General features: G+C 36.5%; 1 protein-coding gene across 1 annotated transcript in view; it reads right to left on the reverse strand.

The window, feature by feature from the left end:
• The window catches only part of LOC105052472 (BTB/POZ domain and ankyrin repeat-containing protein NPR5-like), a 32,630-nt gene extending 22,773 nt beyond the window's left edge, over positions 1 to 9,857 (reverse strand). Inside the window, exon 1 of the mRNA XM_073245180.1 lies at positions 9,603 to 9,857. Coding sequence (XP_073101281.1) covers positions 9,603 to 9,857 — 255 coding nt within the window. The remainder of the gene's footprint in view (positions 1 to 9,602) is intronic.
• Between the last annotated feature and the right edge of the window lie 3,583 nt (positions 9,858 to 13,440).

The following is a 13,440-nucleotide window of genomic DNA, read 5'->3' on the forward strand; positions in this document are numbered from 1 at the left end:
AACTACCATCTCTGAACATATATCCAAAGATGAATTTGTAAACCATCAAAAAAGAGTCACTCTGTATTGAAATTTTTTTATCAAAAATTTTAATAAAATTTTCTTTAAAATAAAAATATTTTCTATATTTAATTGTAATGAGCAAAAGCACACAAAATAGCACATAAAATAATTAAATTATAATAAGCAAAAGCAATGTGCATTATGCTAGTGGAACAAAAAAAAATTATAAATTACAGTAGTAACAGTAAAAAATTTATGCAACAAATATTAAATAAACTATAAGTAGTTGAGCATGTAAAATAATATTAACGCAAAATAATAACACGAAACCTAATCCCAAAGGCCCGATGATTTTTTATTTTTTTAAAATATTTTTTATTTAAAAATAATAAATAATTTTTTATTTTTTTAAAATATTTTTTTTAAATATTTTTTTAAATATATATTTTTTAAACGAGCTCTGGACTCGGTCGCCCATGACCCCCACTCCTACGATGTCGGTGCCGTCACCCACCTCGCACCGCCCAGACTCGGCCCCCTCGACCCCTGCTCCCGCGGCACCACCATCGTTACCCACCCCTCACAACCCATCCCCTACAGTGCCGCTACCCTCTCCAACCCCCCACGACCCAGATCCCAACTCGGATCTTGATCAGATCCCAATCTGGATTCCAATCCGAATCGGGATCTCAACCCGGATCCCGACTTCAATCCAATTCGGATCATGATCTAAATTTTATTTTTATTAATCAAATAATAAATATTTAATTAATATTTTACTTTTTTTATTTTTTTTTATTTTTTTATTTTTTTTCTCCTTCATTTCTCTTCCCTTCCTCCCTCCCAGCCATCACCCACCCCTCTCCGATCGACCCCCTCCCCGACCGACCCCCTCCCCAACCCCGTGGCACTGTCGTGTCACCTCCGACCCCATCCCCACCCCGTGTCACCCCCGATCGCCCAATTTTTTTAAATTTTTATAATTTTTTTATTTGTTGTTCTCCCTTTTTAATTGATTTTAATCGTTAGGCATGATTATTTGTTGTTCTACTCTGGAGCATAGTTCATGATCTGAAAATAATTTAAAAATAAAAATAATAATATATTAATTGTAGCATAACAAATTTATAAATCTTAGAATTGTCATTCGAGGATAGCATGCATGACCCAATATTTATCCTTTAATGAAAAAATATTGATGTTGTACCCACTATCCTCGAATTGTCTTTGTGGATAGTTTGAGCACGTGAGTGAATTTTATATTGCATACCATGTGCTTCTACATCAGAAAGTTTTGTCGGTATTTTCAGTCATGTTCTCTGCATACATGCATAATTTTAGTGTTTGTGTATCTGAGGAACTACGTCGAAATGCTATTGAATTTTTTTTGATGTAGAAGATATATATTATAATATTAAATTCTTACATTCCTGAATGGGATAGGACCATCATCCTATAGGTAGGGGATATAAGGAGTTAGTCAACTATTATTACATAAGATTGATTGTATAGTTTGCATCATAAATATGTAGGCATGGATTGTGGCTAGATGTCATTGTGCGATAAGTTCTATCTTGAGTATATTGCAGGTGTGACGTCTTTCATGAATGTGGCATTCAATCACACTAGAGAAGATGGAAAAGCTCATTGTCCGTATTGTCGATGTAGAAATTTATTTTGGTGTACCCTATCAGACATTCAAAATTATTTATACGAACATGATATAGATGTGACTTACAAGAGATGGACTTGTCATGGTGAAGATTTGTCGACTAGCTCGAGCATGTTGCCCAAGAGTCTCACAAATCTATCGTCAGTAGGTGGATCATCCAGTCGTGAAAGGCAAAACTCGATGTAGAAGATAGAGAAATTTTGGAGGATTTTCATCTGGAGTTATTTGAAGCATATGTGGAAGCGGGAGCAGAACATCAGCATCCCATTCCGAGATAAGAAGCTAAAGAGGACAGTAACATGTCTGTGAATGATAGATTCGAGCATCTATTAATAGATGCACAAAGTGACGTTTATTCTGGTTGTAAGAAGTACTCTCTGTTGTCTGCCGTAATAAAGTTATTACATATGAAGACACTGGGTAAGTGGTCAAACAACTCATTTAATTGGTTGCTCAAATTTTTGAAGGACCTACTGCTTGAGGGAGAGTTACTTCCATCAAGTCATTACGAAGCCAAAAAATTATTGAAAAGACTCGGGTTAGGAATCGATGACTTGGGCCTACGCTGTGAAAAGATACATGCATGTCTGAATGATTGTGTTCTATTTCAGAAGGACAAAAAAGATCTATAAGCATGTCTGATTTGTCATTCAAGCAGATGGAAAGAAAGTCGTGGTAAGGATAAAAAGAAAAAAAAATACCATGCAAGGTTTTGCGACACTTTCTGATTACACCACAATTGCGTCGATTGTTCATGTTAAGGCATATTGCCTGTGACATGCGATGGCATAAAGAGAAAAACAACATCGACGATGATGTCATGAGACATCCATCAAATGGAGATGCGTAAAAATATTTTGATCGTGAATATCTATGGTTAGCAGCTGATTCACGAAATGTCAGACTAGGATTGGCAATAGACGGATTTAATCTATATAGTAATCTTAACACTATATACAGTATGTGGCCTGTTATGGTGTTTCTTTATAATTTACCACCTTGAAAGTGTATGAAATCACCTTTTAATCTACTGACTTTGTTGATCCCGGATCCCCATGCCTCTAGAACAGACATAGACATATGTTTAGAGCTATTGATCGAAGAGTTGCAATATTTGTTGGAAGAAGGGTGCAAAATGTATGATCATGTTGCAGGATGCATCTTTCGCATGCATGCGGTATTGCTTTTGACAGTTAACGATTTTTTTGCATATGGTGATATTTCTGGATAGTGTACAAAAGGGTATAAAGCATGCCCAACTTGTAACGATGATATTATATCGGGCCGTCTTCGTAGAAAGATTTGTTTCACTGACCATCGACGTTTCTTGCCAGATGATCATAGATGGAGGAAAAATCTTAAGTTTAACGGCAAGCATGAACGACGTGCCCAACCAAGGTTCTGGTCTATGAACAATATTTTAAATCAGCTACCCGACCCATAGGATGTCATATTTGGTAAGGATCCGACCAGCCAATTAGGCATGCGAACGAGTATTAAAAATTGAAGAAAAAGAAGCAAGTTGTTTGATCTTCCATATTAAAAAATGCTTCTTCTTCGACACAATCTTGACGTCATACACATTGAAAAGAATATATTTGATAATGTATTTTATATCATCTTCAATATCGAAGGAAGAATGAAGGATACTGTGAAGGCTCGTCTTGACTAGGAGGACATGCGGATTATAAAAGAATTATATTTGATTTGACAGGAGGATAGGTTGGTGAAGCCATTGGCATGTTATGTACTGAACCGAAGAGAGAGAAATTAATTTCTTACATATTTGAGATCAGTGAGGTTTCCTGATGGATGCGCCTCAAACTTGAAATGGTGCATTAAGCCGAAAGATAGGAAGATCGTCGGAATGAAAAGTCATGATTGCCATGTGCTTCTACAACATGTGCTCTAAGTTGGTTTGCATGGATTGTTGTCGGATAATGTGTGTGATGCATTACTTGATCTGAGAATTTATTTTTGAGACTTATGTGTGAAGATGTTGAGGCGAAGTCAGATCAATATATTAGAGAAGAAGATTATCATTACTCTCTATAAGCTCGAGATGATATTTTCTCCCGTCTTCTTTGATATCATGGTGCATCTTTCAATTCATCTTCTACATGAGGCTAGTTTGGGTGAGCCAGTACATACAAAATGAATGTACCCAGTTGAAAAATAATTGCATGATATTGTAATATTTATTATTAATTATTATATTCTTTATTATATATGTATATCAATTGATAATTTATTGGATACGGAGATGCGAGAACACAAGAGTGCCGTTGCTAATAAAGTACGGCCCAAAGGTTCAATAGCAGAGGCACATGTTATGAATGAATATCTGACATTCTGCTCTATATACCTTCAAAGAGTGGAGACCAAATTTAAGAGGCTACAATGGAATGTCGATGTTGATGACATTCTGATCGATGGATTGTCCATGTTCTCCAATGTTGTCTGACCATATGGTAAGAAAGATTTTCGAATGTTGACACCATAGAAAACGGACGACATGCATTGGTATGTGCTAAATAATTGTAAGGAGGTGGAAGCATACATGATGTGAGTATATACATTTAATTTTTTTTATTGATATATGCATGAATGTACATACTCGTAAACTCTAAATTATAATATACATGTTATTACTGTATTACTTCAGTGGGCACGAAAGTGAGCTCAAAAAAATCAATCCTACATTAGCAGCGACACAACATAGGAATCAATTCGCATCATGGTTTGACGAACGAGTAAGTTATGTTAATATTCACCATGATTTAAAGGTTCATTTATATAGTATTTATTTTATCAAACTTAACCTGCTTATTGTTCTTTTATTGTAGATAGCTCAGCTACGTATAGACAATCCTAACTGTATCAGTGATGACTTAGCCGCACTTATATGAAAATCTGATAAACGTGTATCGGTATATTCAACATGCATGTCAATAGTGTGCGGTTTGTAACGAAAAATCACGATCGTGATCGAACCGCACAAAATTATGGAATAAGCATAGAGGGCGAGTACAATGGTGAAATAATAAATTTTTTTGATATTCTGCATGAGATTATAGAGCTGAGATATAGTGGTTTTTGGTGGATCATGTTATTCAAGTATCGATGGTATGATTTAGGATGACATAGGCTAATTGTTATAGATCCTCAACTCGTCAATATCCACACTAGTCACGTGTGGTACGAAAGTGTTCCTTATATTTTTGCAAAGTAAGCGAGACTCATGTAGTATATTGAAGATACTAAAATGAAAGAGTCTTGGCGAATTGCAATAAGGGCTCAACATAGCCATTTGTTCGATCCTGTACTTTTCACATGCCCGAATGATAAAGATCTAGAGAATGAAGTCCGTGCAACTATTAAAAATAAAGCATATCAAATGCAAGCATCAGATAACATATTAGTACCAGATGACACGGTCAACATAGAACAATTGCAAAGAGATGACTGCGAACCTGAGGATGTTCCTATTGTTGGAACATCGGTAAGGGCACGGGCATGGGCACGATCCAACAATAATTTGGGATCACAATCACATGTGGATGATAACTTCATCAATGATGATGATGATAGCACTTCAGTATCAATGCCTTCTATGAGTCTTGCTGAGGATGACTATATGGACACGAGTTCAGATTCTGAGAATAATAATTAATATGAATAAGTAATTCAATTTATTTTTTTGTTACATCATGTAATACTTAAATTTTTTGATTATGTGCTGATTTAAATTATTTTAATCATTGCAGCATCATGGCTGGTCTTGGATGTGGATGTTCGCGGGGTAGACAGCAGGCCCCACTTGATGATACACATCCTCACTTTAGCATTTTGCACGACGAGTCAGAGGATTTAGATGAGACTCAGCTGTCCGAGTCTACAGAGCAAACTAGTGCTCAGCCAGAGCCTATCCAGCCAGAGATCATGGCACTGCAGCATCATCCTCCTATAGGTATATCTCTATCAATTTATAAACTATGTATATTTTTTTGTTATATACATCTACTGGTAGATGATATATGTTCATTTTATGAATTTTCATATGCAGAAACACAGCAGCGACGTGCAGTGCATGGTCCTAATAGGAGCCTCATTTTGAAAAAATATGTGCAACACACAATGAAAAGCCGAAAGTATAGATATTTCGAGATCATTTGATTGGCGTAGAGGCTAGTATAGTCATAAACGAGATCAGTCTATATATGTGGAATCATTTTTTATGGGCCGTCAAAAATTTCAAGCATATAGCCCCTCGATACTGCAATGCCTTAGTATCTCACATCAAGATAAGAATTAACTTCGAATGTCTTGCACATCATTACATGATCTATATTATTTTTTGTTATATAGATAATTCTTTATTATGTGAATAATTCTATGTATTTGCTTTTTGTTATGATGAATGTTCATATGTGTAGGATAATATTGACTTCAAAGATTGCACCGACGAATAAGTGACAGCATGTATTCTCAAAATGGCTGCAAATAGATACAGAGATCGGCAATGTAGGCTTCATAAATACTGCAATCAGCTACAGATGAAGGGAATTGACCCTGTGACCCAGCTTTATAGAAATTGGGCTGGGTCTAGTGATGATTGATGGTGGTTATGCAAGCATTTTGGGAGTGAGGTATTTCAGATATGTTTGGTATTTCAAGTTATTTTGATATTATTATATCCTTTATTGATTATAATTGTATATATTTTGTAGCGACGATCGAAGGTGAATAGGAGAGATTGATTTTATTCATACACAAGAAAGTGCCTCTTTTGCATAGGAAATGAAGAGGATGGTACGTAACTACATTTATAATTATACTTTATAAATTCTTATTAAATATTTAAATTATTTTAATATCTTTTTCTTCTTTTTTTTGTTTGAATAGGGACTATCCGAAGTCGATGCCTATGGTAAATTCTATCAAAACGAGTTTGTGACCGAAGAGGTGAGGCAGCGTCATGTAAGTATCATTACTCTACATTTTGAATACTTTTAAAGACTTTGAAATAAATTTATGATGTTATTTGATCTATTGTGAAGAAAAAAATGTTATAATTGAGAGAGCAGACGATGAGGGAGGTTGGATCTGACAGCGATACTGGATCGCAGCAGGTTTGTTCGATGATAGATAATATGATCCTGGATGCCATCCTCGGGTGGTAGCTAAGATCTGGGCATAGCATGCGATCAAAAAAATTTTGCAGTTCGCCATCCAGCCGATCTAATGATGCCTCGATGCTAGAGGCAGTTAGGTTATTGATGAGCATGATGCAAGATCAAATTACTTACTGGATGAATCATAGTCAGACGCTCGAGAGGATAGTGGCTGCGATGACGGGACGGCTCGATATCGATGCCTCCGAGTTAGCACGTCTATAGCCGCATGATATCGCTTCTGCATAGCCATCGCGATACACATCAGGCCAGAGATCGATGTCTGGAGGAGGGAACGAGGCCAATGACTCTGATGATACATAATTTATAGTTTTTTTAATTTTAAATAATATATGAACTCATATTTTGTATATGACAATGATGACTATGAAACTTATTACTATTTGAAATTGTTATTTAGAATTTGAATATTTTTATTGTGTTAATATGTTTTTATATAAAATATGTTTGATCTGATGAAAATTTATATTTAAACAGATACTTTCATGATAAAAAAATAAAAAATATTTTATTTCATCCATAATTTAATTTAGCGATGAAATATTAATTTTATTATAAAAAATAATTAAAAAATTTTGACGATCCTAAAATATTCAAATTTTCATTATATTTTGTGATGAAATTTTATATTTCGTCGCTAAAATTCGATGAAAAGAATTTGCATCACTAAAAATAAATTTTTTTATCGTAAATTTTATTTTTTTCTTTATTTTTCTTTTAGCGATAAAATTTTTTTTGTCGTAAATTTTGTAATGAATTTTTTTTCATCACAAAAATTGTGACAATATTTTTTTTCATTGCAAAAATTGCGACAAAATTTTTTTCATCACAAAAATTATGATGAAAATTTTTTTCATTGCAAAAATTACGACAAAATTTTTTATTTCATCGCAAAAATTATCATAAAATTTTTTTTATCACAAATTTAACGATGAAATTTAATATTTCGTCACTAAATTAGTGACGAAATTTTTTTTCATCGCTAAATTAGCAACGAAATTTTTTTTTCATCGTTAATTTTTACGACAAAATATTATTTTTTATTGTTAAAATTAAAAAATAATAATAAGACTGAAGATGGAGAATACAGGAACAATCAAGATGGAGATCAACAAGTTCGATGGTAAGAGCAATTTCTCCTTGTGGCAGGCAAGGATGAAGGACGTGCTCATCCAACAGAGGTTGATCAATGCTCTCTTGTGTGATGAGAACCCGACCACCATGGAGGTGCGGGATTGGAAACGGCTATAGATGCAGGTGGTAAGCACCATCCGCATGTACCTGACGGATGAGGTGGTGATCCATGTGCTGAGCGAAACTTTTCCGACGGTGCTGTGGTCGAAGCTCAAGGAGTTATACATGGCAAAATCTCTCACCAACACTCTTTTTCTCTGGAGGCAGTTCTACCAACTGCGGATGACTGAGGGATAGAGTGTGCAGGAGCATCTGAGCCACTTTCAGAAGATCCTCACCGACCTCCTCAGCGTTGGTGAGAATATTGAGGAGAAGACCAGGATGCTGATTTTGCTAGCATCGCTTCTACCTTCGTACGAGTCCTTGCTGACTGCTCTTCTAGTGGGGAAGAGCACTATCAAGAAGGATGAGGTCACCGCGGCGATACTCCAGAACGAGGTCCTCAGGAGGGAGAACCCGGTTTTGAGCTCAGGTGGCGGTAGCTTAGCTTTGGTAGCTTTTGGAAGAGTAGGAGGCGGTAGATGGAGCGACAGAAAATCACAACGAGGGCGGTCTAAGTCCAGGAGGGACTTGAGCAAAATCAGGTGTTACCAGTGTGAGGAGTTGGGGCATCTAGCTAGAGATTGCTTTCAACTCAAAAATCGGACGGTGGCTGCTATAGCGATGGCTGGCAGCGATTCAGATGGAGATGTCCTGGAGATATCTGACGAGGTATCTACTTCTTCCCAGTAATAGATATTAGATTCTGCATGCTCCTATCATGTATGTTGCAGAGAGGAGTAGTTTGACTCCCTGGAGAACAGTGAGGGCACTGTATATCTGCCGGATGGATCGAGCTGTGCGATCAGAGGTATCGGGACGGTCAACTGGAGGACACATGACGGTGCAGTGAGAAGATTGGGAGAGGTCTGATACATATCTAATTTCAGACAGAATCTTATCTCACTTAGCAGACTGGATTCGAGAGGCTACAGGACGGTAGCTGATGGAGAAATCCTGAGAGTGCTACGCGGCGATAGAATTATGCTGGAGAAGAAGAAGGGGAGCAGAGGACATTATTACCTGGTAGGGAGCCCAGTGTGAGGTGAAGCTTTGGGAGCCAGGCGGAGCCCAGAGCAAGGTGAAGCTTCAGGTGGAGGCGGATCGGGCACGAGACAAGAGACTCGGGAGGACGAAAGGCGACGTCGTAAGGTGAGATTTCTATTACCGCAGGGTGATACCCCGAGCAGGTCTCAGGTCAGGAGGAGCACAGCATACGACGGAGATGGGATCAAGCAGCCTGGCTCGACTCCCATGTTTGTCCATCCATAATCAGTAGGCGATTGCCCCAAGACATGGGGGCGAGGAGATCCAGAAGCTCTCAAAGTTTGGAGGAGGCTGAATATCGAGTCGAGATAGAGATTGTTAGGATTTGATGCTTCGAGATTCAGTCCATATTGAGCCTACAGCGAGGTTCACGATAAAAAACAAAGTTCAACGAGATCAAGATCACCTCAAACGGAGCTCGAATGGAGGAGATACGAGCTTTTGAAATCGACATGAGATTCGAGGCTGCGGAGAACCACCGGCGGTCGGTGGCGGGCCGGCGGAGTGGCGATGGCGCGGCCGCAGGCAGCGGCGCGCAGCCCAAGTGGAGCCAACATGCGGGATGCGCGGCCCAGGCGGGCGCGCAGCCCAGCCCCTGCGCGGGCCCGCATGCTGGCGCGGCCTAGGTCTGCATGCGCGGGCCGGCCCAGGCCCAGGCGCCTTGCCTGGGCCCTGTATCCCGATCCACCGTAGACCAGGCGATCCATGGCAGACCTTATGGACCATGTGGGCGTTTCCCACATATTTCTCACGGTCCACGGCACTATTCCATGGATCGATCACGATCGGACGGCCCAGGGAGTTTCCGACGATGATCCAACGATTTGGGGCATTAATTGGATTTGATTAGGACTCTTAAACCTAATCTAATTGTGTTTTAGCCCTATAAAAGGGCCTGAACGGTGAAGGTGGTCTCATGTGGTCTTTTGGATTGGTTTTCTCATGAAGACCCGTGAGTGCTTGTGGCTGCGTGAACCCGAGAAGGAACTCGAGGGAGAGAGAGAGAGCTGCTTGATGCTGAGAGAGAAGGAGCAGGACTTCTGGATAGCAGACGCCGGTCGCTTCAGGAGTTCATGGGGGTCTTCCAAGAGAAAGAGCTTTTGTGAGAGAAACTTCTAGTGAGAGAAAAATTGGGTGTACGAGGGTTGAGGGTGAGATCTCCTCTTGTAAAATTTCTTTTTTATAGTGAAATTTGCATATCCCGTGGAGGCGAGTCCTTTTGTGGCTGATCCACGTATTTTGGTTGTTTTGTTTTGTTTCTTCTTTCTTCCTGCTGCATCGCGTAGTACTGAAAAGATCTTGGAAGGTGATGTCCTGGTCAGACATCCACCCAACACTATCAACTTTTCATTTCATCATCGACAACTTGCATCATTGCAGTCCCAGCTTTTGATAAATTCCTTTATCAGTGTCTTCTCCCTAGAAGTAAAATGCCGGATCCTAAATGTCAATAAGCCTTTGTTTCAAGCAAATTAAGTTACAAATATTTAGTTAATCTATATTTGGTAGACGAGTGATAGTCCATCATCTCAAGATATGTTTCACATAGAGGGACCATTAGGGATTTTCCTCTCTCTTCCTCAAATTCTCTTTCATGAGAATATTGTTTCTGGTAGCAAGCCATGATAAAATTTCACTTTACCAGGCACCAAGGTTAAAAAACATATAATAGTGCAGAAACGCTCATGAAAGAGAATTTGAGCAATGTGAAAGCTCTCAGGGAATCTATCATGGACTCATCGATGGGTCTCCCGAAAAAAGAAAAAACAGATACCCCTCTTAGTCAACATTTCGAGAACTATTGCTTTCTAAATCAAGGGAATCTCATCAACCCACCTATCCTTTCAACATTTGACAAAGAATTTATTTCTCATATAAAGCTTTGATCCATAAGGAAAGCTACGTTTTGTCTTTGCAATGTTGTGTCATGGCAGAGAGACTTGCTTCAAATGCAGAGCAATACAAAAATCTTCTTCCATACTATGTTTCATGCGTTCTGGCAATGGAGATTTCTTCTTTTTAAAATGTCTAATGTTGACACGCCCTTTAAAAAAGAAAAAAAAAATGTAAAAATGGAAATTATTGCATCTGGCAGTAATTGCACATAAAAATCATGTCACATTGGGCCTCCCTTGGAAAACATCTGTGATGCGGGTATTGGGACTGTTCCCACGAGCATGCAGGATCCTGTTTTTGCTTTTCTGGTACATCAAACACGCTATTCCAGTGCAGTAGCACCATTTTTCGGTGAAAAAAATGCAAAGACACCTTAAAAACCCAACTTTTTGGGTACATGTGTCATTCTTCACATGAGACGCACCAATGGATATGACCAAAAGGATGGCTTGGTTGGCTATTGGTGCTTCCCATATTGTCTAAACGTGTTCGCTGGCAACTTTGTCTGTGCCAAATTTGGCATCATCTGGCGGTGGCTAGGCTTATCTTTTGCTTAAAGTTTGGTGGCTTAAAATTTGGACGAAAGGTGATGTTTTGGGGCTAATTTTTTTCAAAGTTAGTTATTTCAACATTAACACTGGTGCAATTCAACTCTCAACCATCCATCAATCAAAAAATATGATTCTGATTTTTATTTTTATTAACTTAATCTAAAGTATTTATTGTAGACTAAATTTATACAAAAATTTCTCACAATTTATGGAGCAGATGTAATGCATGTTGTATACAACACCAAATTTTTTGTGCCACATGGCATGTCAATTTAGATCGTATTTTTAGTAGGACACAAATTAAAATTTTCATGTAAGAAAAAAAAATTCATCTTTCTTCACACCAATCAACTATACATTGGATCGTGCAATAATTGCTTCGAAATTTGTATACAGAAAAATGAGGAAGTCCGAGCTACTTTGAGCTATGCACAGCAGTACCTGACAGTCAACATCTCGAAAAGATCAATTAGTATACAACTAGAATCCTCTTTGATAATAGTTGAGCCACAAAATATTTTTCTTAATTTTAATCTTTGCAACATAGGACCAGCTTTATTGTTAGTATGGATAAGGTACAGATTAAAGTAAAAAATAAAGGGAGCATTTTGGACTACATGATGTTCTGACATTGATGCACTAAGCTTCCTCCTGAAAAGTGCAATGCATCTTAAACACTACTCAAGAGAGTCGTTGGATTGGAGTATGTCAGATAATTTTTAAAAATTATTTATTTAAAAAATAATTATGAGTAAAAATAAATTTTATCATGTTTAGGTATCAAAAAAATTATTTTAAAAAAAATATCAAAAAAAAATATTATATTTAGTTAAAAATAATTTTATATAAAAATATTGTCGCATTCTCAATAATACTCTTAAATAAATAATTCAAGTATTGATATTTTCTTCAATCCATTTATCAGTCATTTATGATTTACTTATATAAATATTATCAATATTGACTATTTTAAATATTGAATATATATATATATATATATATATATTAAATGAGTTAATAAATATTTTTAACTCAAGTATCCATATATATTAGAAAACACATTTTTTATGAAAAAATTTTAATATGTTTTGGTATATAAATAAATATATTGATTATTAATAAATCCTATGTAAGATTTATTCATAACTAATAAATATTTATTAATAATATAATAATACATAAATATAATATATTTTATTAATCTATAAATCAATATATTTATAATATATTAATATAATATATATTCATATAATTAATATTAAATATATATTATAATTAATTTAATATTAATTTAATATATGTGAGGATATTTTCATCAAGAAATGGTGCTTTTAAGTCAATTATTATCAACAAAAGTCCATTTGCTAACATATACAAATATTAGGTACACGCAAAGTAGGCAAGAGATTTTTTATTTGATCAATTTTTTCTATACAACATTAGAATAATCAAGCTACATTTTGTTGTTTATGTTGCTTCCTAGATATAATTTCATTTTTTGGGAGATCACTTTTAACATTGCTTTTGCCCATTAAAAGGAACGATTCAAAATAAGGTGTATGCAATACAGAGAAGGGGGAAAATTTTGAAAATGTTGACCAAGCATTTTCAATTAATTGCCATTAGCAATACTTTTAAAAAAAATTGCAACCTTAATTTTATTTGATTTAACTAGATAATTTGAAAATTTGTCAAAAATGTTCCCTCTTTCTTTCACATGAGATGCATTTTCAAGCTTACTTTTATAACTATGTTAAGAATATTAGTACTGCATTTTTCCATTTCTATTCGTATGCCCCCATGCGACGTATATACATCCATAATTAATAAATCTGCATCTATG

The sequence above is a fragment of the Elaeis guineensis genome, chromosome 10 (assembly GCF_000442705.2).
Source record: "Elaeis guineensis isolate ETL-2024a chromosome 10, EG11, whole genome shotgun sequence".
In the NCBI taxonomy this organism is placed as follows: Eukaryota; Viridiplantae; Streptophyta; class Magnoliopsida; order Arecales; family Arecaceae; genus Elaeis; species Elaeis guineensis.